Below are 26,062 nucleotides of genomic sequence, written 5' to 3' on the forward strand. Positions count from 1 at the left end.
TATTGTCTATAAACCACATCACAAAATATGCCCAGATAACTACAGCATATGATCAAATATTTATTTCTTGTACCCACGGATAAAAATCTGTTCCCACAGAAGTATTTCGAGAAAGAAGACAGAAAAATATGTTCCAAGTGGATCAGCAGAAAATTCTGTTACTACAATAAAGACACGAACAGGGGTAACAAGTCTGGTCGTCCGGGATACGAAACTGCATTTTATCATGATTTTATATCGTAAACAAACACGCTTGTCGACGGACCGCGGGCTAGGACGTTGTCGCGGCAACCAAGTGTTAGTTTTCTCCGCAAACTCTATGCCCTTGCGATTAGTTGCTTTTTTCATGTCTTTATTAATAAAATTTTGTCGGATGCACTTTTTTCCTACAAGGAGTGGGACTCCAGCCAGCTCCCACCAGGTCGCGCCGAGCTCGTCAGGCTTCCCTCGCGCCGCAAGAGACGGATGTGTGGCCTAGGAGGCAGGAGTAAAGCCCGACGAGCAGCCAACCGACCGGTCCTAGCTGGCTGCACAAGCCGGCTCTCTCTAGTTGTCTTGCTCAACTCAGGCGATTACATGAATGCACTGGTAACTATTTTATTTATTGTGTAAATTCTGGGCAATCGTAAAACAACTTTGTTGATACAGTAGAAAATAAAATTATTTAATCTGCCGCCTTGCATCTAAGTTATCACTGCGCTTTTACTAGCGCGCTATCACACTTTGTGCCGCATGGCCTATTAGCATCACTATTGTTAGTTTTGTTTGTAGTCAAACACTAACGCCTCCGTGATGCTGCCGAACCTTCATGATGGTGACCTCCTAATTATGTACCTTATTCGTCCGGGTTGGCGCCGCCGCTGCCTTCACCGCTGCCCTCCGCTCCGTAGTCGCCGGTGATATCACGGTAGTCGTCATATGAGTAGTCTCTTCGGTGGTCTTCTTGATTGTCTCGCTTGTCGTTGTTGTTATGGTAATCCGGGCTTTTGTTATGGTTATTGTCGTGTTGGTGGTTGTGATTGTGATCGTTGGGCTGGTGTTGGTGGTGGTTGTGCTGATTATTGTGGTCATTATGATTGTCGTTACGCTTATCATGTTCATTGTGTCTGTTATTATTGTGATTGTTGTTATGATTGTTGTGTTCACGGTTGCCATTATTATTACGGTTCTGATTATTTTGATGGTCACTGTGGGTGTTGTGCTGATCGTTGTGCCTTTTGTCGTGGCCGTTCTTGTGTGTGATGTCGTGCTGTTTGTTCTGTCGGCTTTCCAAAAGCTGCCTTTTGAACCTCATTAGATGATCCTCGTTCTCTTTCCTCGAAAATATGCCTCCCAGGCTATAGAGACTTGCCGAGAAAGTATCCCTCTTGTCATCCTAGAAGGACAGGGGAATGCACGTGCTCATGATCACAAGGAGAACCAAGTACTCCAGCGGGTACCATGCTGGTACGTACCTGCCTGTCCTACCGTACCTGGGGCGATTGCGTGAGGGACAGCAGGCGCCGGCCGAACGGCAGTGGACTTCCTACCGACTGCAGAGGGCGGAAAGGGAAATAATTCATTAAGCAAATTCTAGAATCCAACACACATAGCCTAGCCTTAGCCTAAACAAGCCGAACTGTGAGCTTACGTTTTGTAATGAGCCAACTGCTACGTTATGTTGGCTTTTAACCTACCTCTACACTTCTTGCTTTTCGGGGCCCGGCTGTTGTGGCGGCGACTTTTCGTGTCGTCGAGGGCCTCCTGGTGGTCGTTTTCGCCGCGGTCCTGACAGTCGTCGCTCCCGGTTTCCTCGTCGTTTTCGGGACCACCGCCTTCGGCTTTACAACGGTCGCCATTTTTGGAGCTGCCGGCTTCGCTGCGGGTTTCTTTGGCATTTCCAGGAAGCCCTCGTCGGCGGGCAGCCAGTCCTTCGGTGTGCCGGCCTCCACAATCCACACTCTGGATCGGCTCCACGGAGTCACGGCATTCTGGTCCCCTTTCTCTGCAAATTGAGTCGAAGATTACGGGAGGGAAAAGGGCCAGGAGAGGGAGGCGCGAAGGGCGAGGAAGGTGGTTGCAGGATCAAACGACTGGCGTTACCCCGTGCAGCTCCAGCGGCGGTACCCCCAGCGCTCCTGCTCACTCGGCTCGTGGCGTATTTCCCTCCAGCCACACGCATTCCCACATCAAAAATACTCAACATTTCTGACCAAATAAAAATGTCCTACTCGTGGAAAAATACAAATTTGACAATTGCCTGGTTGCACTCCTTTAAGTTTTCAACTCCGTCCGTAGTTATACCTTTTTGAGTGTGAAACTCCTCTTTTCAACACTTCCCACCCACGCACGCGTTCAATGTAAGGAACTGTCCGAGGATTTTCAGACTTATAAAGTGCATTACTACAAATTTGAAAACACTGTTAAAATGATGCAAATCAATGCTATACATAGCAAATGCTTTGCAGTTACAAAGGATTTGGAAAGCTTTGCATTATGGAGCCTTTAGCTTACCAAGCGCATTTGCTCTTCAGGCCGAATGCACACTTGCAATTGTTTATCGGCTAAACACATGGTTTATCAGTTAACACATCGCGCTTATGCGGTGACTCCAGGACCACACACCACACCACACACCGGCTCACTTTTTTATCAGTCGTACTTTTCCCTTGGAGCACCCGTCGCGCACGCCCCCGCCGCGAGCTGCCGAGCCCTCGCTTATCTCCCAGGTGTGCTCTCGCTGATCCGCGGCAAGTTCAGGGAGCCGCTCGCGCCATGACCCTGAGCCTGTCGCCACCCCGCGCGCCTGCACTAGCAGCCGCGGGGCAACGACTCTGGCGCGCGTGTTTGGGCTGCCGTGTGTGCCGTAGTTACTTGATCGTGCAGGTGCAGACGGTCCGTTTGATCGACTATGGAAAGTGGGATGGTTGTTTTTTTTTCGCGTTATTCCAGGGCCAAGTTCAATCGTAATCATCATTTAATTCTACGTTAGATATATTCAAACGTTAGCGTAGGTTTTAATTAATCTCGTCTTCAATTAATGTACTGTCATATTCAAACTGTATACTCTCATGATATCTTGGCCAATGTAAGACTCGGTAAGACTTCAAAAGCAAGCTCTTGCTAGAATATGAGAACATTATCTGTCCTGTTTTACCTTCGTTCACACAATTCTCTATAATTGTTTTAAGTTGGTCTATTTTTTTGTGTTCATAAATTTGCGCGACTCACCATCATAGAGACAAAACTTGTTGTACATCGTGTCACGGTTTAAGATGTTATGACACAGTACGGCACGTCTCACATTAGCTGTGTTCCCGAGACGAACGCCTTATTTTTTGTTTCCCCTAGTGCGGCCCGACTGACCCCGCTGAAAGCCGCGCTTTGCTGCTCTGCTGGAGGCCTCGTGGGGGCGCGGCTGGGCCTGGAGGCTGCTACTTACCAGCGGGTGGGTCGGTGGCATGCGGGGCCTGTCGGGGGGCCTGTGCCAAGGCGTGTGCCGCCACCAGCAGCAGCAGCAGCAGTTTCATGCCGTGCTCTCACACTGGGATGGCGCATGCTAAACTGGCAGACTCCTCTTTTTTTATCGCCCCCTGTACCACCGCGGCGGCGCCTGTATCAGACGAGGAACGGTTCGCGTGGGACGCGTGCAAATAATGACTACGTTTGCTACCGTTGTTCCTCTCTGTCGCCCTGCAGAGCGAGGCCGCCACGGCGGGGAGGTGATGCGGGCGGAGGGGGCGTCTGGGGCGGCCGTTTCGTGCGCGGCCGCCGTGTGGGCCGCTGCTGTCTGACTGCGCAAAATTAGTGACGGATTATAATGGCGGGCTATTACATAAAGGAGATGAGGCTTTCGTGGAGTACTTTAGGCCGCCCCGGGTAGGCTGCTCCGCTGTTAATTCAGCTGAACTTCTCATTATTGTGTTGTACTATCCTGTACATTCGTTCAAGTTCAAACCAACATTCAAATTAGCTACTTGTAGACAAACAATCTCACACTCTTTTAAGAGCTTAAGAGCTCTTAATTGTTTAAAAAAACTCATTCCTACCTACATAATTTTTTTTATCTTTAAAAATCGCCTTAACAATAATACGGACATTTGTAAACATGTTAGGTGCACTACGTTACACGTTAGCGTCGCGGTACATGCTGCATATCTATAACTGTAGCCCTCTTAATAAGATTAAAGAGAACAACCTTGGCACCCAACGACATTTGGGTGCTTCGACCACAGGCTTGCTGTACCACATACACCTGCATCTTGTTGCTAACCGTGCGACGCGTGACACTGCTTCCAGTGACAATACCACTTACAGCTTAGCACGGTTTGCAACGGCGTGTAGTTGGCTCAGTATTTATTTTACCTCGATTTTACCATTATTTGTTTTGCTACTTTTCCACGGCTCTTTACTTTGTCCCCCCCCTCCCTTCTCTCCGCAGGACGGGAGCAATTACTTGCTGCCGAAACGGAAGATCGGGTCACAGGGGCCTGAGCGACCTGGTGGGGGTGGGGGGTGCCGGTGCCGGGTCTGGACATGGTCTGGGCGTGCGCGAGAGCGAGCCTGCTACTCAGCGGCCGGGCCGCGCCGTGGGAACGCCCGCCCGCCCGCGCCAAGTTCAAGAGCGGCCCCCCGACAATGGCGTCGCGCCCCGCCGCGCCCCGCCCCGCCCCTATTAGCATCGCAACATGGCCGCAGAGGGATACGCTCCGTTTCGATATGATGCGGATATTGTAGCGAAAATGCAACGTCGTGCACATCAAATGTGTTGTCCATGACAAGTTGGGTCCAGTCGGCCCGCTGTTAAAGAAGGAAATAAGATTGAAATTTCAGTTTTTGGTAATGTAATTATTGTTACTTTTTGGTTATGAATTTTCATTACATGAAGAAACAGTTATGAAATTTCAGAACAAAAAGTTTTAAAGTTTAAACTTTGTCCAGTGAAAAATCAAAAGCTGAAATATGAGTACAGTATTGGTGTCATAATTCCATGGCGTATTTGTTTTGAAAACAATGTGGATGGAACTATGCTCTAAAAACCTGTAGAAGTTTTTTTGCCAATGATGATGTTATTTTTTATTTAGGGAGGGCGGGGGTGGGGGGGATAAATTTTACAGACGTTGGGACTGCGGGGCTGCGTTTATATTTTTTTCAAGTGGTTCGGCACGAGTTTTGTAAAGTGGCTACCGGCACCGGCTTTGCCCACACCGCCGCCCCCACACGCTCGCTGACGCTGACCGCCGGCCCCTAAAATGATTGCAGCGCGACGCACTTTCTCGCTCGCTCTGCTGCGGAATCGGTATCACTGGTGGTGACACTGCTGGCGGAATGCTTTCGAAAACGTTTTTGCTCGCTCTACTTTACCCGCTTGCCCGTCGCCTATACGCCATGTGGAGGTCGAATAGCGCAGCAAGGAAAAAAACGACCTGTTCCAACTCGCTCGTAACCAACACACGGTTTTATATTAACGGTCATCGGTCTTACAGTTCTTGTCGCATCCGCGTGGTCCTCTCGGCCGCCTTGGAGTGCGGAGATAGGCAGCCGCGAGACACTGGGGTTGAGCGGGTTGCCTACCTCACCCTGTGCAGGGGCTCGAGCGCTATGCTGCCTGTTGGGTAAGGGCGAGTTTCTGAAGATAGGCAGCCGTTAGACGCGGAGGCTAAGTGGGCTGCCTACCTCGCACTGTGCAGGTTCTACAGCGGTCCATAGGACAAATGTCACTTATTCAGAATAATAATGAGGGATGTAACGAAATGTTGTTTGAGTCGGTTCAACCCTAGTAACACCCTGCGTCGTGACCATAGTATGGTCGCGGTGTTGTGCTCTCTCATGTTATGTTGGTGACAAGTTGCAAGAGAGAATCAATATTTGTAGACGCATGATCGATGCACATGTCATGTTGACCTAACTGGTAGAGTACGACACGATATGCATGCTCAAAAATCCACCTCGTAGGAAAGGTACCCTCGGAGATTATGTTGTTTGCGGGTCTCCGTCATTTTCGCTAAGGTTCCTTCTCGCCGGACTCTTATTTTTTTCCAGTGCCGGCTCACACCCGTGCGCGTGGAGGGGCAGGGTGGGGTGGGTGTACTGTTCCGCTCCCTGCTGCCGCCAACGGTGCAGGCCCCCGCCGCCGCCTGGACTGCTTTGGGCTCTGCTGCGCCGGGCCGCACCGGGCCCCGGCCGGGGTCGCACCTCTCAGTGGCAGGGCGGCACGCCGGGCGGAGGGCCGAAGGAGCGCGTCGACCGAGTGACACTGCGAGGTGATGTCCGCTGGTCCACGGGCTCGCGCGCTTGTCTTGTGCGGCGGCTCGCGCGGCCCGGGGGGCGGAGGCTGAGCGCGCGTGTCGGGTCGCGGCCGAGCCGGGCCGAGCCGGGGGGAGCTCGCTCCAGTTCCCCATGTGAGTGATCTGCATTATGTCGTCCGAGGGGTCGACGCTGACCTCGTTCAGGAGCGTACATCTGCGGAGGACGCGGTGGACGCGCGGCCAGTGCTCGGCCGGACCGAGCCCGTCGTCAGTGTCAGTGCAGTGTGTGCCGTGTGGATAGCCAGCGCCCGCGCCCGTCCAGGATCACGCCGCCGCCGTGGAGGCCGTCCAGGATTACTCATCGCCGAGCACCGTCGCCAGCGGCTGGGGGCGCCCCCCGTCGTCGTCGTCGTCGTCGTCTTACGCGTGAAGACTGCGCTCCAGACAGCGGCCGGCACGGCCTCCATGACGGCGACCCGAGCCCCGACGGCCGCCCCACGGAGTGTCGCCGTCCTCGGGGTGCACCGGGGGACGGACTGCAGCCGGGGGCGCCCCCAAGAGTGTCGCCACGGCACCATGCGTTGGGGGCGGGAGGGCTGGGGGTGGGGGGACGCGAACCCCCGCAGGCCTCGGAGACCGGGAAGGTGAGTGCGACCGTTTATTTCCTCCTTCAGACAGTGTCGCGCCTTTGAATTGGACCGCGACGCTACGATGATGGTCGTGTTTTGCTCGCCCCGCACCGATGTCCACCCCGACGCCGCCGCCTCGCCCGCCCGCTCATGCAGAACCAGTCAAATTATCGCCTTCGTCTTCTGGAGGTCGCCGGCGGGGTGCGGGAGGGCGGGCCGGCCGGGAGAGATGCGGACAGCATGGCGGTCAGCCCGGGGTGCTTGCTTGGGACTTTCTTTTAGTACAGATCGCTCTTCTCTCTCTCTCTCTCTCTCTCGCTCGCTCGCTCCTACCCCTCTCATCTCTCTTTCTCTGCCTCGGAGCCCCCCCCAACCCTCTCTCCAACTTCTACCTGACGCCGCTCTTTCCGCCTATTGTGCGGCATCTTCTTCCTCTTCTTTCCGCAAGCGCATCCCGGCCAAAATTTGCATATCGCGGTGCGGGCCAGGAGGCCGGGCTGCTGGAGGCGGCGGTTGTCGTGGACGTGTGGACGCGTTATTGTGACTAGAGTACGGACGCCCGCCCTAGTGTGATAGAGACGAAGTGAGTGGTATTCGGGGAATTTGTGAAGGTTGACGTCTGTTACGGATGCAAAGGTCCGTGAGAAAGAAAGCTGAAAGCATGGATGTACAGGGAATATCAGCCGGGAAATTGCGTTGTCTGTATTGTTGCTTTTCCATGTTTCCCGCATAAACCGAGAAAGATACTTTGCTCTCAAGAAAAATGGAATTTCTCTCGAAATTTTAAAGCCCGAATAATATGCTTTCACTCACGGGGACTCTTATCCACTCAGGCTCCCAGCGGATCCTACGTGGAGGTTGAAGGACACCACACAATGGGGCGGAGCAAGAATCCGTTTCATGCCTCGGCTCAGCCCCCTCAGGCTGACCCAATAAAGCCAGTCTTTTTTTTCTGCGACTTTCCATCGCGTTTTCCCGACGCGGATTCGGCCGCTAATGACGCACAAAGGTGCAGGTCGCCCCCGCTACATTCCCATACGCGAGCAGCTCGCGCGCTCGCACATATCGCGAAACGGGCCCGCCGACAATGCAGAGCGGCGAACTCATCCGGCCCCGAGCGTGCGACCCGAGAATAACATTAGCTCGGAGTGGAGAGTTTATAAATGCGCCTCGGTGTCGGGGGTAGCGTATCTGTCCCGCAGATCATCAGAGAAGAAAAGACCCAGTTATAAGCTTTAAAACTCTTTTAAATTTTCTTTCGGTCTTTTTTTTTTTTTTTGTCAATGATGCAAAGTTAACATTCCCCAACTTGCATGGTGTATCAAACCATGGGAACCAATGTTTAGGTTCTAGATGGCCTTCTTCCATACGCTAATGAACTAAGTGCAATTGCTCAACACTTGTAAGTTGTAACCCTTCCTGATATTGAACGCTCACTGTGTAGGAAGTGCTCAACAGAGTAGTTGCACACTTGCAAGTATTTAAATTGCAGTCAAACACTGTGAAAAATGTGGTCGTAAAATTTACGAAATTTTATTGTTAACTCGAACTATAATTTAAATTGTAAATTTGCGGTAGCACATTTACTTATCTTTTAATCGTTTATTAAGTCTCATCATTTAACAAAACATCCTAATAGTTCATCTGTCTGTGATTTTGGTGATCCCGTGAGTCTTACCCTTTTGTACTACTTGTGGCTTTTGGCCTTGCTTTTCCTTTTTTCGCTTTTTGATAGTGACCCTTGTAACGGTGGGCGCCTGACCTTGGCAGTGGGAGTGGCCCTCGGACCCTCGCCATGCGCCGCGTTGAACTTGACCGCCGCCATTTTGAATGACAATGAAGGGTAGGAGGAGCCAGGGAGCCGTCGGGCCGGGCGGCCGACCGGGTCTCGTTGCGCACGAGGCAGTCCGGCCCGGAGCTCGGCCGTCCGGCGGCGCTGGGAACGCCCGGGCCGGGGGGCTAGAAGGGCTGCCGAACAATGGGCGAACGTCTTCATTCGCAATCGCCAGAATAGTACATCGCTGAGACGCAGGGCGAAAAAAAACAACTGAAAATTTTCGTGAGCTGTATCAACCCTATACTTAAATTGCATTAAACTGCTCTCGCTGCGTCTCCTGCCGATATGACGGGCGCTCTATTCACACATTCACAAATAATAGCTTCTTTAGAAAATTCCGCCACCGCGGTTTCGTTTTCCCCCTTTTTCTTCTTACACCCCTTGTTGACGTGACGACACGTTGTTGATTTTGCAGAGCGGGCTGCGGCTACTTAACGAGAGACGAGTGGCGGCCATTTCCACGGCGGTGGCGTTCGTGAAATGGCCCGTTGTTCCGCGTGGCTCGGCGCGGTCGGCCCGGCGCCACGCGGCGCCACGCTTTCCAAAACACGACGCGCTATCTGCCAGGCTGATGGATGTCTAGGCATGTTTGCATACACAACGTGGCGAGGTTTTTTTTTTGTTCGTTTGATTTTTTAGGTATTTCAGAGGGGACAATGGCATGAATAGGTACCTTTGTGGAGTATACATGTATCACGACGTGCAGTTGCAGTAGTGCATTCGGTCGCCCTTCAGTTGGGTAAAGACTCCGCCATGTTGTGTGCCCTCCTGGTGGCAGTGCATGCGCACGTCACGTGGCCAACTTGTCGAAATGAGAGCAAAACAATGTCGCCAAGTTGCCGGCGTGCGCGGATCGCGTTCCGCACCGCGCCCCACGTAATCATAGCTTGTTTTCTGCGAGCAGACCCCCTAATCAAAATCTGCTGCTGTCGAGGGATGAGCTGAGCCTGTCGTCTTTGCGCGGCATCGCGGCGACCCCCGCTCATGGGCTGCAGCTGAGTGCTCCGAAAAATTTAGGGCAGTATTCTATAAATTGTGAAAATATTTTTCTGCTGCCTTTTAAATCCTACTTATACTGTTAGTTTTGCGGGGATCATTTGTGTTTCATTGTGCCAGAAAACCGTTAAATTTCTAAGGATTTTTTTGTGCAAAATATTGATTTTCCGAAGTGACGGCAATCGTATCAAATGTGTAATTTTGCCTTAGTAACACTTAGTATAATATCATAGTCCTCCCAACGAATGCGAAGAAAAAGCGATATTTGTCCCCTGACAACTAAATGTGTAGCCATGCCATTGCAACACTGTTAAAAAACTGGCCTGCCGGCCGGTAACGAGACAGTCCAGCTCCAAAAGCAAATTTAAAATATATAGGCGCTAAGGTTAGTATCTTTAAATTCAATAAGGCATCAAAACGAGAGTGAAAATCTTCTTATCAAAACTGGCAATATCCGGCAACGACAACCTTTATCAAAACGCGATACTTTCACCTTACCCAGGAGCCCTTGTTACGGAAAGCTGTGGTTAAAATCAAAAACAACGAAAATCAGCAAATTATGCTAGAATCGCCATTCAAATTTTGCTGGATTCGTAATTTCCGGGTGCCCGAAAACAAGCACATTTCATATTTCAGAGCGCTGTTGTTCAAATTTAAAATTTAAGACTAGGGATCACTTGTCAAGTGGACGGGCCATGTGGCGCCCGGTGCCGATTGAGCTGTAAGTGGGCAGGGGTTGGGGTGCAGGGCGCGCGAGGAGCAGCACTGCGAGAGGCTCAAGTGGACTGGCCCACCCTGGCTCGGCGCGAAGCAAGGGATAAGGGCGCTGTGTTTATAACACAACCAGGGCGATGACAGCAGACTGCTACCGGGGACGAACAGAACGGAATGGAATGGAACGGAACGGAGAAAACGCTCGCCCCCACAGAGAATCTATATTATCAACGTCAATCGGCTTATCATAACTGGAACGTTAATCGGCCATCTTTATCAATACTGGAAACTTTTACCTTCGGGTAGAGACAGACCACAAGGGACTGTCTAAAAATTTCACACCGGAATCAGTTGTGGACTTGCAAACATCATTGGGAAATTTCATAACATTGTCAATTTTGCAATTCGTTATTAAAATTTCATAATGCTTTTCTGCAAATTCAAAACTGTTTTCTGAAAATTAGAAAAAAAAATGGAATTTTGAAACTTGCATGTGCCAAAATAATCGGTCTAATTGTGAGGTCCCCGCTACCTCTTCTTAGTTAGGTACGGCGCCGTTTGCACCCATCTAGCAGGGAGCGGCTGTCCAGCATCCCGTATTTTTGTTGTGACATTATACCGGTGAAAGGTGATTCGCACTCCTTCAACTCATCTAGCTAACCTCTAGAACATTTTTAGTTCACCTATTTAATGTTCATTTAAAATTTCTTGAAAGTCGTTTTAAAATTCACATTAACGTTTGTAGCTTTCACATCGCGAATTCCGAAATTTCAAAACACGTCTCTTTGCCCTAATCTCTCCTTGCTATCACGCTAGCCACCACACCGCGCCGTTTTCCGCGACTACTGAAATGTCACTCAGTCATCTTTTGATCTCTTGTCATAAATGGCGCCTCCCTTGCTCTGCCTAGCCAGCGCCTCCGGCAAACCTCGCCGCTGCACTTCTGCATGCATTTTTTCAGGGCCAGACCCTCTTTATGCGGGCCAGGCTCGTGTCTCTGCTTGGCGCAACCAACAATGAAATTACAACGTGTCCGTAGTCGGGGACGCGACCTGCAGACAGACGCACGGGCGGAGCGGCGGCCGGGCGGACGCCCTGAGCTGGGCGGGCGGCCCGGCAAGGTAGTCTTCTGTGTCCTTAATTTTACACGGGCCGGCAAAATGAACAGCGTGACATATCCAGTCTGAACTAGTGAGCACCGGGCTCGGCGTGTGTGCCAGCAACAGAAACGCACAGCGGTCGATTACCCATCTTTTTATTAACTGTTAAAAAAATTACTTTAGTTTCACGTTTTTACCTTTTTGTATTCTAATTTTGGAAGCTAGCTTCATTAGCTTTTAATCTTTGTCTTTGGCGCAGCCAACAATTTACAGTTCCAGTTGTAAAATTGCAGTAAGCCCAAATGACCGTATCAACACTAATAATCGGGCTGCTAATAATGCAACTTATCTTAACATGGGAACACATTTAACCGGGGCAGTTGCTCACGCCATCAATTACCAAGCCTCGTAAAAAATGTTACTTACAAGTAAGCCCGTAACCTGCCTTTTACTGCTGCGGTTGTAAAAGGTCACTGTTTTTTTTTACTGTGTGTATGTTCTGAACACATTCTAAAAACCTTGTAGCCCCCCATAAAAGGGCCGGCAATTTGGCCTTCAAAGAAGTCGAAATTGTCCTTTAAAAATGGAAATCCTAGATATGATTTTATTTAAGGTCGCATTTTTTTTAATACCACAGAGTGTGCAATAGTGCAAATAGCAAACTGTCATGTTTCGTTTTTGTTTGCTCACTGCAGCTTTATTTTGTCTTGATTGCAACTCAACAAAGCCAGACCGTTTTGACCTGTTTGACTTCAGGGCGTCTGTGGAGTGCACCTTGAAGGCGTTCAACCGATGCACCGCTGCACCACTGTGTATAAAAAAGAGTCCTTTTTCTCCGGCTCAGTGGTTATTCGACGTTCGACCCCTCCTCCTGGTCGTCCCGTCTTTTTACCCGCTTTTTTTTCTTCTGTCTCCTGTTGTGATTTGTCGCACACTTTAGTGGCCGTTCAGATAATGCGTGCCTACGCGCCCCACCGGGCAAGGGGGAATATGCCCACCCACTCAGATTCAGTTTCATCATGAACTAGAAAGCCCTTTACTTGTATTCGCAGGGTGCACTTCTCGCTCTCCATCGCGACAGACTCTGAAGCAGTCGGCATATGGAGCAACGGCAGCTGCGGTACGGCACGCGACGCTCTCTGGGCGGCTGCGTCCGCGGGGGCGCCCGCCCCGTCCCGCGCGTGGCCCGCGTGAGCAAAAGGTGCGACGCTTCGGACGCGGCTCAGAGCAGCACGCGGCAGTGGCGGACCAGGTGTAGGCGCGGCAGCCTGTGAAGCTGTCAACACCTCGGTGTGTGAACGATACGTGGCGTGTGTGGGTGGAGGAGCACGGCAGAGGCATCTCATCATCTCAACGCATGTTGATTGCGTTGACAACTATGCTCACCTGTCTGCTAATGTGTGCTGGCGGCAAAGGCTGGGCGGCGGTGGCGGATAGAAAGGCGACGCTCGGCTGGGCTGAGCTGGAATGGTGAGCAGACGGGCAGAGAAAAAAAATTACTGGGACTCACAGGAAAGCTGTGACTGTGACACTGCACCCAAGATTCGCGTTTAGAATGAAGGGTCGGCAACTCGTGTTTCTAGCAACTTTTTGGCGCGGACTTGCGAGTACAGTCGGAGTACAGGGAATACAGCTTGAGTGCCCGCAACTATAAGAGTCCCACGCATTTCCAAGCAGCAGTCCTAATTGTTATTGTGGAAGGACAGAGAAGTGCCCAAAAGTGAGACGTCACCAATTAAACTTTTGGTGATGTCACTCAAGCGGGCACCGCCGAAAGTGGAAGTCTTGTTTGTTGCACTGGGACACAAAGCCGCGGCAATGCGGGGTGCTCGGATACTTGCACTTTACGACGGGCGCGTTTAGAGGAGTGCGGCGAGACATCCTTGGGGACCTCATTGCTGTTCTCGGCGGCACGGCGGCGTCCTAGTGTAAGTGTACTGCTGACGCGCGCCCAGGGGGAGGGGGGAGGGGGCGCTCTGTCACGGTGCTAAGCATGCTATTCTGCGGCGTGCACGCCCAAAAGTTTACGGGCGAATATTTTGTTCACTGCTCACCCCATACCTCTTATTTGTGCCATCGCGTATTTTAACTTTGCCGCAAAATGTAACTACGTGGTCTTTTTGTTTTGTTTTTGTTTTCATTTGTCGAAAGTTGTGGATGAAAATGTTGATACAGCATTGTTCGTATTCTTACCCACGTAGGGATTTCTTTCCCGCTAACCAAGCTACGTGCGAATCTGTAAAATTCCGCTCCGACTCTCTACACCGCGTCGCGTCCGCCAGCGAGGTGTTATTCGTCCTTTTTACGCCGTTTTCGACGCGCGGCCCGCTTTCTGTGCGTGATGACAAGGACTCTAAGGCGCGTGGAGGAGGTGGAGGGCGAGCGTCGGGTGTTCTTTTTTTTCGAACTCCGCGCCACGCCACCTCTCGTAGAGCAAGTGCGTCTCCGCCCCCGCAAGTACAGCGGCCGGAGCGAATCACAATTGACTCTAACAGGCGGGCTCGATCACAACACGTACTTTTCTTTCACCCTCTCTTCCTCTCTCTACCGCTCTTTTCCCCTTCTCTTCGTCTCGAAACTCCTCCTAGCCTCTTTCTAATGTTCGCAACCAGAGTGTCGCATTGCGACTATTAAGGCTCATGAGCAGCATGCCAGTCGAAGGCATGGCTCGCTCATATCAAGAGCTGTAATCGAGCTGTATAGTGCGCCCGTAACTTGTCGACCTGTCAGTATTTTTGAGTTGCCTTTCGCCTCGCATGTTGCGTGAGAAAGTTCGTATGATAAAATACCTACGCTTTTCTTTCGTGTAAACCATTTCTTGCCCGAAAATAAGTCACCCAAGTGGATATAGAGAAACAGGGACAACAAGCAACAAGTCAATCGAAGTTATGTTGTAATCCTTAAAAGTCTCCTGTGGGTGGTTTTGTAGGGGATCATAGCCGCACTAAAAATGATAGTCATCTAGATGAGCAAGCTTGCTCTCGCAGGAGGGCAAAATCAGTGTTACAAAGAATATTGCTCTCCTGAGAGCAAGATTATTTTTGTCACTCTTTTCGAGTTCTCACCCAGTGAGAGTGAGCTTTTTCACTAGAATTGGTCGAGGTCAGGGAAATCTCTGAAGTATTACTCTATTAAAGCAAGAATATACTCAAAATAAAGTCCTCGCTTTGATTGGGCAAGGCAAAATTGTGTTTTGTCATTTCGAGCACGAAACTTCACTTAAGGGTTGCAGGTTGCAGTGCATTATTCTCTCTTACCAACTCAAGTTCATCTTCTTCATGCTCTCCAAGCGCCTGAGAGGTAGGCAGCGTCTGCAGTGCACGCGTGCATAGCGGGGTGGCCTACCCTGAGTTTCGCAGGCGCCGAGCCCCCGTAATTATTGTCGTATGAATGGAGTGAAATAAATGGCAAAACGGGCGCACCGAGACAGCAATTCCGTTGAATATGTGTTCTGATGTAATACTGGAATTTTTCTGTTGATTCAAATGATTTTCCAAAGCGGGAAAAATGGCCATTGAGCAAAGATAATTTTTTAAAACAAAGAAAGCTCCTCCAAAGTAACAAACAAATTCTATCATGTAATATAAACGGAAATTTCTGTTGGCATAAGGGAATTGCCATTAGTTCAATGGAACCCTTTTCTCGGTGCGTACTTTCTGGATTGGCTACAAGACAAACGACGGTGTGCTAGTTCTATTTTTCCTCGGGGCGGTAAGGAGCCATTTCGAGCATCTGCGGCCAAATCCGCCCGCATGTCTGCATCTTGCATAGTACAACTTTAGAAAAATCACGGATCTACGAGATACTCTGTCTTCTTATTGTAAGGATGACAAAACGCTTAGATTCTTGTAGTTTTATTCACCTGCATGTGTCGAGAAAACTTCCTTTATCTACAACGTAGCTATCTAAGTTTAGCTGGTTGGATCGGGGAGAGGAGGAAAGGGGAATTCCCTCAGAAATACCTCCTGCTTTCACCCAGGGGTATCAGCGGCGCCGGGACGCCTTTCTCCGTGGATACTCCACGCGCAGGTGCACCGCGGCGCCCGCGAGAGCACACAATGAAGATACCTCTCGCCCCAAGAAAGTATTCCCAAACACCGCTAGAGCGCGCCACTACGGGGTACCCGTTTGTTCGCATGAGCCGGCAGCGTTGAGTTTCGAGGAATGAAAATCACTGCACTACTACACCACTCGACACTACTACTGCTACCACTGCAATTCGTATTCTACTTCTCTTATTGCGACAAACACGTATGTGCCTTGAACGTTGGCCACTTGAAGGATCTGTGTCTTTTTGGCGGTGATTTGAAGGTGTTGCCTATTCCTTAAATATCAAAGAGCTTCAAAACTGTGGGCGGTATGCCTAACTAGGACTTTGTTCACCGCAGCTATTACGATTATAATTGATTACCAGGGCTTACCAAAACTTCCTACACTGGATAATTTGAGGTTGAACATTCTTAATACGTTTGCTTAAATATTGTCACTCAATTTCTTACAAAATCTGCCGTTGCCGTGCTTAGATAAAAGCTCTTTCAAATAGAAAATAGTGATGAGGCAATGACTGGTGCACCGCATGCATCGTGGCTCTTCTGTGGTGCGGAACGGCGTTGCGTGGACAGTATGTGACGCGGAGACAGCGGGGGAACGCCCTGGGCCCGGTGCCGATGGAACACCGAGAGAACGCCCCTGCAAGCACGCCTCACCGCAGAACATCTCTGCCGTACGCAACGCCGGAGCTGCGCTCTACATGCTGTGATGTCGTTACCGACGAGTCACCATAACACCACGAGTTGCTATGAAGCGTGACAGTTTTCCGTGTTTTCACAACCGTGCATTATCACATATTCGCTCGATACTCATTATTTGGCAGACTGTGTGCGAAAAATGATCTTTGCAGCCTAAATTCATGATATCGATGTCATCATTCGGATATGGTTTAATGGAATTTTGAAACGTGATTTTGAAGCTTGCTACCGGCTGCCAATAATCAGAATAATTTTTTGGTTGACCCAAATCTACTCTCGTTCCGGCTGAACTCATTCATTTTCTACTTCAAATTATTGGATGACTCGATTTTTATTTTTGAAAAATAAATAATATGCGACGATGTAGGGGGCTTTTGAAACGGCTGTGCCGTGCTCAAGTGACTCTAGGCGCGACGTGTGAGCAGCACCGCTATGCTCTATCAGGTGTGCGAATGTGTGCGTGTCGGGCCCCGCCTCGCCCCACCCCACCGCGGTGCAGGCAGGCAGCTTCGCTCTGGCCGTGACCTTCCCGATCACTCGGGCTGGACCGGGCCTCCTCTCTGCCCGGCCGGGCCCCAGTCCGCGCCGAGGCTGTTGACCCCATCGGCCTCTCCCCACCAAACACTCCTGACCCGGTTCCCTCGGGATGCCGTGTAACCTATATATCCGCTGCCAATCCCGTCCCCCGTCCCGTAGGCGTTATCCATCCAGCCTGGCCCTCCCCCCTCGACTATAAACGGGGCCCTCGTGATGGAGAGATGGGTGCTTGTCTGCGCTTCGTTCTGCCAATAACGAGATGATTTGATTTTATCATGCGCTGTCCTGCTTCGTGAAACATAAGGTCGTAACTTAGGAAAGCTGGTTATGATTATTTGCATTATCTGCCGCTTTACTTACCAAAGCAGTGTGATGAGAGTGTGTAAAGGTCACCGCTCTGGCTTTCGTTCCATTTTGAATGAGGTGGTGGTCATTGCTCCCTGGGACGCTTTGCGATCCCACTATAAACGACCCTGGCCCGTGTGTGACTTTCTTTGGTGGGTGGGGATACGCAGAGGGTGGTTCACAAGACTTTAATTTACCTACTTACGTGAGATTGCTTTTCGGGTCCGGTCCAATCAAGTGCCGGTCGGGGCGGGGCGTGGTGGTTGGGCGAGGCCTGGCGTGGCGGTGTGAGTCGAGCTGCCTGCCGCTTTCTGTGGTCAACGACCCTCCCTGGGACGAGCTGTTGCCACTATCATCACAAATTCACGGGGCTTGAGAACACGAGGCGACCCGCTGAGGCGGCGCTAAAATTAAATTTTTTAGAGCAGGCGCTTTGAGATAATCGTGACGTTCTGAAAGGCTCCCGCGCGCTGTTTGGCCGCTCGCTGCTGCTGGCTTGGACGGCTGATTTGCGCGGTTTATGTCATTATACTCGACGGCTCTCCTGCGAAGATTGGCCGAGCCGCAACCATAACTCTAGAACTTTGGCCCCGCTGCGCGAAGCATGAAATTAGGAGGATTGAACTTAAAAGCTGCCGTAACCGCACTGACCGTTTCCTTTAAGTAAAAACGAATAAAGGCAAAGGATCTGTTGTTTTGTGCGCTTACTCACTTTTCTGCGAAGCGTCGCACCTCTCTCGCTCGCTCTCTCTCGCACCCAGTATTGACGACGGGCCTATAGTCAGAAGTTGTTTTGATTCTGGACTCGTCAGCATTGGTGGACGACGTCACGGACACGGGAGGGTGGTTCTGGGTGCGTCACGACTGTCGTCCAAAGTACCCGCGTGACACTCTGGCTGTAAACGCCACGGCGGAGTCCCTCCTCAGTCTCTCGCGCCTAGCAATGTCGAACTCCACTACCTGGTTATTGTGACTGCTTACTGAAAACCCTTTCTGGTCTAACCTCACGAGCGATCGATCGATGACAGCGACGGGGGGAGACGAGGCTAGTCGTTCGTGAGGCTCGCCCGGCCGGCAGCATGCTCCAGGTTCTAATCTCCATGAGCGAGGGCCTTCCAGCCGCTTCCAGCTGCATTCGGCGCGCCCCGGAGGTGCTCTCACTCTGTCACCGTCGCTCCCGCGGCCCGGAATGCGGCGGGAGGGAGCGAGATGGAGCGGCGGGGCGTGACCGGAATGGTCTCCAGGGTGCAAACACGACAGCGGTGACTCATTCGCGAGCATCCAGGTGGGGCAGGGCAGGCGTTCATGTGCATGTCGTTGTACACACTGTAAAAAAGCAATGTGATGCAAAAGTCGTACAGTCTAAATGACGTGGCCCTCTTGCTTTCCAAAATAAAGACAGTCCTATTTAGCTGCCAAAAAGTTCTGCCTTCTTCTGGAGACTGACAATTCTTGACAAAAAATTAGCAAAGAGGCCACAATTTTGCATTTTTTATAAGAATGTCATCATGTGTCAGGCAAAAATGAATGACAACATTCTAAATCTTCTATGACTTTTTAGAGGACAAACGTGTCCATTATTGGATTTTTTTTTAAAACTAAGCACATAAGCAGAGGAAAATTTGTAAATCACATCAATTAAATGAAAAATTTTGTCTTTTCTAAGTACAAAAATGAAAAATTTGTCTTTTTTGTAAGTTGTGAAAATGCATCTGTTGAAGATGTACTTCAAAATGACTGTTAAAATCTCTTGGGATCTCACGTAGATTCAGATACTTTTTTGAATTCCCTGACGACTTCGTTTTCTAGATTTGAAGTGGTTTTAGGTTGTAAAGATCCTTGGAGCAGGATACGTGAACGAGGTGTCCACATGTCTACCAATCATAATTCAACGGGTAGGATTTTCATTGTTAACGGAAAAAAACCATGCGTGGTATCCGCGGAATTTTCATTTAGCACTACTACGGGATGCCGTTCGAAAATCCCGAACTACTTCGTGAAATCACAAACATTTTTTTTTTCAAGCATAGTGAGGCATCAACTAATTCTTTCATATTTATTCTTGCCCATTTAGTGTGAACATTTTGGCAGGCAAAGTAGCCATGCTGTTTAGAGTGTGCTCCGGCCCGTTGCTTTTGTTTTCGCTGTTCGCTCATTTGGCCGCGTGCTGCTCCACACAGAGTGCGAGGGGAAATGGCCCTGTGCGGAGTTCCTGTGAGTATGCGAGACGGAAAGAGGGCGGTGCCATGCCTCCGAGCCCATGCAGCTCTCTCGCACTGCGACACATCCGGACTCCGTCTCCCTCGCACTTGCCTTGTGGTCAGGCCCGGTCTGGAGACTTGAACGGCCGGTCGAACGATAGTTCGGTCCGCAGCAGTATAGCCTCTCGATACCGTCCGGCACGCAAATCGCTGTTGCTGGTAGCTCGACTCAAATCGGCACGGTTCAGTTTCCCCCCACAATGTCGTACAGTGGGTCACCCTTACTTATGGTCTGGCACTGTGAAAAACTTGTAAAGATTTATGGACACATTTTCCATGAAAAAGTTTCCTTGTTAGTTACGATTCGTAATTCCAAATTTCAAAGTTCCCTATGATCTATGTAACTACGGTGGACCACCGTATTATCGACTTCCTTCGACAAGCAAAACGCTTATATCATAAATTGACGATGTTGGTATCGTAAATTCACAAATTGTAGACAGTAAATACTAGAAAGAAAATGTACTGTAAATTAGAAAATATGTTTTTTCTTCAATGACTTGTCCCCGTCGCCCCCGGTGGTGTGGTGGGTCGCGCGCCTTGTTCTGGACGAGGATGGAAGGTCCGTCTGGACGCTTCCAGCTCCAGCGCACGGCTTCTCCAGTGTGAAAGTAGTGTGGCGCGCAGCCCGGCCCCGGACGCGAGGTGCTCTACTGAGGTGCTGCCGTGTGGGGGGCTGGGGTCCGGCCGGGGCACCCAGCTAGCTGCTGTCTGACCGCGGGCCGCGGGGCCAGCCTCCACGACAAAAGGAGTCCTTGCCGTGGGCCTGCCTCGAACAATCGGGACGTTTTCACTGAGCCTGAGCCCCGAGGGGAAGGTAAAGCGCGGCGCAAGCCACCCACTTACTGTGCACGACGCACGCGGCAGATATCTGACACTCCTTTTCCCCCTCTCATTACATTTGTAGTGTACTATCAGAACACTAGAATAACAAATGTGCAAAAATCGCACCTCTAAAGGGGTGCTGAAAAAATTTTGACTTTAATGCCTTTAGAAAGACAACAGCCTCAAGGTGCTAAAGATGAGTGTCTTTTGACAGATTTACTACCTGGGTGGGTAGAGGGTAGAGGCATGAACTTCTTAACACCTTTCAAATGCATGACTTTGCAATTATTATTTTTTCAGTGAATCTTATCTTTACTTTTAAAACTGAACCATCAGAGCTTAGTTAGGCGATGTTGGTCTCGGATTTCTTTCTTCCATGGACGGAAGTAAAAAAGCACCGCTCGTCTAGTACGTGTAGTCTATCTCCGCCGTTCTTCTCCTGTATCGGAGACGGCGTCAACGGGCCCCTCTATGACTGTGGTGTGTGTTGGCCACGGTCAATTGCCTGTGGTTCTTGAAGAAAGAGAGCGCGGGGAGTGGAGTGGGGAGAGGGAGGTAAAAGCGGACGTGTGGTGAGTACCACAACAACGCCGGGAAATGAGCTGCCGGTGCGTGAGGCGTAGGTGTACGCCGCCGAACGGTGTACCGCTCAGCGCCCCCCTCCCCCTCCCCCACCCCTCTCCATTGCCCCGCTCTTCTTTCTTCTCAGAGCCTTTTTTTTTGCGTGGATCGAATCCATCACACTTCTTGAAGGAAGATCGTGTACAGAACGAGAACCCATGTCGGAGGGCGCGTGCGGTCTGGCTCGAGGAGCGATGGTGGTACACTAAAACCTCTGAACTCTAGGGTTCACTAGACGTTCCCAGACAGCTCTGGCCGCCAGAGGTTTGTTTAGAAGTGCACAAAAGAATACAGTAATTTTCAGAGAAGCCGTAGAGAAGTAAAGAACGCCTGGTTTGAACATCCATATTATGGTTACAAAATTATGAACCATAAATGAAATTGTTTCTATTAATGAAGTAGTCATCAAAGCATTCCTTGTTTTTACCGTGCGGCATATGCAAATTCTTTGCCCGACGCACTCGGATTGTGATTCGCGCTAATTGTTGGCGCTGGCCGGGCAGGGCGCCCCGCCGCCCAGGAGGAGGAGGAGGAGGAGGAGGAGGAGGAGGAAGAGGAAGAGCTGGACGAGGAGAAGCAGGAGGAAGAGGAGGCGGCCCCCTGCGAGCCCGGCTGGCACCGGCGGATAGCGGCACTGCTCTGCGGCCCGCACCGGCTAAGCTGACCGCGCGCGCGGCCGCTCGGGCCCCGGCACGCACGGCCCAGCTTAGCCCGCCGCGGCCGAGCCCGGCCCAGCCCGCCCCGCCCCGGCCTGTGCCCGTTTGTCCGACGCTGGCTGGCTGTCTTCCCGTTGCTGCTGGCGGCGGTGTGGCGGGGTGGCAGGGAGGCCCCTCTCACCCCCTTTCCCCTGCCCGATGAGGCGTCCCCCGCCTCGCCCCGCTGCTCCACGGGCAGGTTAAGGGGAGGGACGCCGCCCTTCCCTCCCCGCCGCACCCCGCCCCTCCCGGCCCCGCGCGGGGCCCTCGGCCTGCGGGCCCTCCTGCCTGCCTGGCCCGGGTGGGCATGGCCGGCAAGGCAGTGTATCTCCGACGTCCACGCCGCGCGCACCACCCGTTCTCCACCTCCGACACCGACGTTGTTATTGTTTCCCCACCCCTCGTCTCGCGAAGTGTTTGTATCGTATCGCGCTCCAGCCCGGCCCCCCAAGCCGGCACCTTCTCGAGAACGGTGTCTCCGTCAGAGGCACCATCACGCTCCCCGATGGTGAGTGTCATCTAGATGTACCAGGGTATCAGCCAAATGTACTGTCGTATGATCTAGGTGTGTGCTATGTACCCAGCTGACCGTGCCATCGTGAAAGTCAAGGTGGCCGTTCAATCATATTTTTTGCCACTACTTTTGCCATCAATCATTGGCGGTGTCGCTTTAATGTCACCAGCATTTGTCCCAGAGGCAAATAAGTCATGTCCGTCATTGAAAGGATACTAATATGAGATTTTACGACCATACAGTTCAGTTGGTTCAGAGACCATCATAAAAAGTGTTTTAGACATTAATATTAAGGGCAGGAAACTATTTTTGGGTGGCACAATTTAGTATGAATGCAGCTCAACCTCCGAACACTTTGTGCTTGGCAGTCTCTAAATGTACGATGGTTTTATTTTTTATCTTGGTGCAGAATTTGAACAAGGCTTTTCTTTTTTAATTTACAATGATTTTTTGAACCCTGGGTCCTCTAAATCCTAAGGGACTTTCTAAAGGATAAATATGTTCTGTACTGGGTGTATTGTTCAGCACATCTGAAGCAAATGCAAAACTTCGTCCTAAAAATGACAAATTTGCAAGCAAACTTGCATCTTTCTAGGATGTTCGACAAAAATTAAATTTTTTAATCAATGGCATGCAAATTGGTCCCTGATGTGACAATGCGCATGCTCAAGATGTGTACTTAAAAATGCACCTTTCCAGTGACAGAAAAGTCCCTGTACATTTAGTGCCGAATAACTAGGTTGTTCTATTGCACTCTATTTGTGGGACATCACAACATTAGTCATCTTATTTAAGCAGCATGTGAAAAAATGCCACTTTTCAAAAATAGCTAAGTGTTTTTAAATTTTATTTTTAACTTTTCAATTTCAATTCTAGAAATTTTCCGATAAGAATTCATTGCAGTACACTGGCAGCAATGTAAAGCAATCAGTTCGTTTCCTCGCGTTATCTGAACGAACTGGTTCGATTTGACTTGTCGGTGGCGTTAACTAAGCGAGTCGATCGGCGCATCGCCCCGCATGTGGGCTGAGTTTGGCGTCGCCGGGGCGTCGCGGTCCGGCCGGGGCTGGGCCGGCCCCCCCGGAGGTGTCCCGCATAACGGGGAGGTGTCAGGCCGGCATTCCGAGGCGGCTTTGGGCGCCGGGTGGTCGCGTGCCGCCGCCGTGCACTGTCAAAAAGTGTACACTGGGAACGCAAGTGTGTGGATGTGGCACACTTACAGGTATGTGAACGCCATTCACACACTATGGTCACAAGAAGTGTGTGAATTTCAAAGGAAAATTCACACTTTTACTCACTCCCTCAAGTGTATGACTTGACATTCTCAATCCTGCAAGTGTGCGACATGACACACTTGCGTTTCCAGTATATACCCTCTGCTCTGATGGCCTTTCTCACCATGTTCTCACTCTGTTTCTATCCTTCAAGTATGCTTTTTACTAACGTGATAGCGAAACGTCGACGGAGTCTACCCGAAAACACCGAAAGTATGCCTCGAGTATGCCGCCCTAAAACTCATTCGACAACAATACCCTGTCTCCGAATGGCTTCATCAGCGACAAACGCGGAGACATGGCATCGCTTTGTGTCCTCTGTTGGCAACAACAATTGCAGAAGCAGGGGGAAGGTGGGGGGAGCTACAGTTTCTGCCCACTTACCTCGATTCTGCTCCCTCAGATTGAGTGATAAGTGTCGTTCATGGCACTAATTGAGTTCGATTTGGAGGCAAGCATGGGCAGGTCTGTTGTTCCTTGTCGATGAGAACCGGAGCCGTTTTGTTCTAAACAAGGCCTCGGAAGTAGATCAGTGCGGCCAGGCTAGCCTGGGCGCGCGGAGGCCGGGCCTGCGGTCGTAGCGATGCGCCTCCGGGAGCAATATGCATGCATTTGCATAGTGTGTTTTGCTCAAGATAATATAAACCGTTCTTCCTCGCCTCGTCCAACTAGGACCACTACCGCCGCCCACTGGGCTTGGGCATGTGCGTACGTTTTGGTCCAACTCACACAACTATTCACCGTTCCAAATTTCTTACCGCCCTCTTTACAGATTTGGTGAAATGGAAATTTGTTTTCGCCTGTGGTTTTTGTAGGACATGGTTTTTCAATACTGTGATAAATAAAACGTTCGTCTGGCAAGAAAATGCTGTTGGTAAACTTTGTTCCATACTGGCATATTTGCCGTAGAAATGTGTACGTTTGGAAGTAGTGTTGTACTGTTGGGCAGCTTTGACAAAGTGCTTTAACAAATGGGTTAGGTTAGCACTGGAGTTGAGCACTTTCAAGTACTCAACTTTGGAAGAGTTTAAAACATATTCCTAAAATACAAGTACTCAACTTTGGAAGAGTTTAAAACATACTCCTAAAATATAAATTCTCAGTCCGACGAATAATGGTATCCGACACGTTGTTGAACGCTTTCAATGCACAATATTGGAGACTCCTCGTCGGAACTTGAAAGGAACTATGATCCTCTTTCACCAAACAAAAAAAAAGAACTTTTATTAATTTTATAAACCCACTAATGACGTCCACATTAAAGGCTTAGGCTTCTTGAAAGGCATAAGACTAACATGAATTTAAGGTGTGAGATACTAAAAAATAATTCAGAAAATTGGGAGGGCTTGGCGTCCTGCGCGTTATGTGTGAGTGACGCCATCGGGAGGGCTCGGCCGAAGGGGCAGGAAGCTTCGACGGAGAACCGGTTACATTTAGTGACGCGACGTGCACCGTTAGGGGCACCGGGTACTCTCCTGGGGCTCCGATGACGGGGTACCTGCGGTCGTGAGTGCAGCCGAGTGCCGAGGAAAAGGGCTTATCGCTGACAAAAATAAAATAAAAAGAGAGACGGGAATAGGAAATAATTCAAATTGGTGAGATGTTCAGATGCCTAGCGAGAGCGAAATTCATTAAATCTTTTAATTTATACTGAACAAAACTATCCATCATGCACTTGAGGAGCCTTCGTCGTGTTTGTTTTTCCCGCCGAATAACTTCCGCCATGCTTAGCTGTTAGCTATTGGTCTATGGTTCTCGGACGCACAGTGCGTGGCTGGGCGTGGCGGAGCGTGGCATGGCGCGGCGCGGCGCGGGCCGCACTCGCGTGGAGCCGCTAACCTGCTAGGCTCGTCTCAAATCGAACGGGACTTTGCGTCATCGACTCCGTCACTTGAAAAGCCCCGTGGCCCGGCCAGTTTCTTCCCTTCTATCCGCGTCCGTTTTCACGCGGCGCGGCCCTTTTGAAAAGCGCGCGTCTCACGATGATGATTGTGATGGCTCCATTGGGAGTCGCTGAGGCGGACGGGCCCCGGAAACCCAAGCGTGTGAATGCCACTCACTTGTAGGTGTGTAACGTCATTCGAACTCATGAAGGCGTCAATTTCAAAAGAAAAATTCACAACTTTACTGAATTTATCCTCATAGGTGTACAAATAGGCATCCACGCACCAACAAGAGTGTGACATTCGCACACTTGCGTTTCCAGTGCGCGGTGAGGACTGGGATTTTCGCGGTTTTTCGAAATACTCTCGTGAGCCTCCTCCTGCTTAGGCCCCTCCTTGTGGCAAGCACGAGGGTGCTGGTCGCCGGCATGCAGGTGAGTCGAGCTGCGGCAGGGCCCGGCCCGGCGGCCCGACCGTGCGGGCGACTAACCTCTGGAGCCCCCTCCTCGGCGTCTACCGCCCCGCCCCGCCGCGCTCCCAGCCGCTCGCGCCGCCTGCCTCGACTCACGTTCAAGTTGAAGGCCCTCCTGACCCACTTTGGGGGCCGCTCCTCTCCGCCGCCTCCTTCCCCTCCACCTCGTCCTCCTCCTCCTCCTCCTCTTCATATTTGTATCACACGATGTCGCCCGCGAGACTCTTGGCGACCGCAGGCAGGCAGGGGCGACGCCACGGCGACTGTGCAACGGTTCACGTGTATTCATAGCAGCCAATGGCGGGGTTAGCCGCACTCACGCACGCGTGATCACACGCTCTCTCTCTCTCTCTCTCTCTCTCTCTCTCTCTCTCTCTCTCTCTC

The 26,062-nt window shown here is 50.8% G+C and overlaps 2 protein-coding genes across 3 annotated transcripts in view; one reads left to right on the forward strand and one right to left on the reverse strand.

The window, feature by feature from the left end:
• Positions 1–581: 581 nt before the first annotated feature.
• LOC113206025 (homeobox protein 2-like) lies at positions 582–3,578 on the reverse strand. 2 transcript variants are annotated; one of them, XM_026421900.2, is made up of 4 exons: positions 3,422–3,578; positions 1,677–1,984; positions 1,473–1,532; positions 582–1,375 (listed from the first exon to the last, which is right to left on the reverse strand). In XM_026421900.2, the coding sequence occupies exons 1-4, from the start codon at positions 3,507–3,509 to the stop codon at positions 836–838; spliced, it is 996 nt and encodes a 331-aa protein (XP_026277685.1). In that variant the 5' UTR covers positions 3,510–3,578; the 3' UTR covers positions 582–835. The 2 variants fall into 2 exon arrangements, with proteins under 2 accessions (XP_026277685.1, XP_052126990.1); XM_052271030.1 differs by lacking the exon at positions 3,422–3,578 and adding an exon at positions 2,494–2,516.
• Positions 3,579–6,185: 2,607 nt separating this feature from the next.
• The window catches only part of LOC113205832 (protein piccolo-like), a 39,248-nt gene continuing 19,371 nt past the window's right edge, over positions 6,186–26,062 (forward strand). The window contains exon 1 of the mRNA XM_052271026.1: positions 6,186–6,242. The gene's annotated coding sequence lies outside the window, so the exon portion shown is untranslated. The remainder of the gene's footprint in view (positions 6,243–26,062) is intronic.

Source organism: Frankliniella occidentalis, unplaced genomic scaffold (assembly GCF_000697945.3).
Source record: "Frankliniella occidentalis isolate FOCC.00 unplaced genomic scaffold, Focc_3.1 Scaffold146, whole genome shotgun sequence".
Taxonomy (NCBI): domain Eukaryota; kingdom Metazoa; phylum Arthropoda; class Insecta; order Thysanoptera; family Thripidae; genus Frankliniella; species Frankliniella occidentalis.

What these genes read in the sequence shown, in the direction of transcription:
- LOC113206025 (XM_026421900.2), bottom strand. Translation starts at nt 3,509, where the DNA reads ATGAAACTGCTGCTGCTGCTGCTGGTGGCGGCACACGCCTTGGCACAG. An exon ending in TGCCACCGACCCACCCGCTG is followed by an intron (nt 1,985 to 3,421) that starts GTAAGTAGCAGC and finishes CTCAATTTGCAG; the next exon opens with AGAAAGGGGACCAGAATGCC. An exon ending in CCCTCACGCAATCGCCCCAG is followed by an intron (nt 1,376 to 1,472) that starts GTACGGTAGGAC and finishes CTGTCCTTCTAG; the next exon opens with GATGACAAGAGGGATACTTT.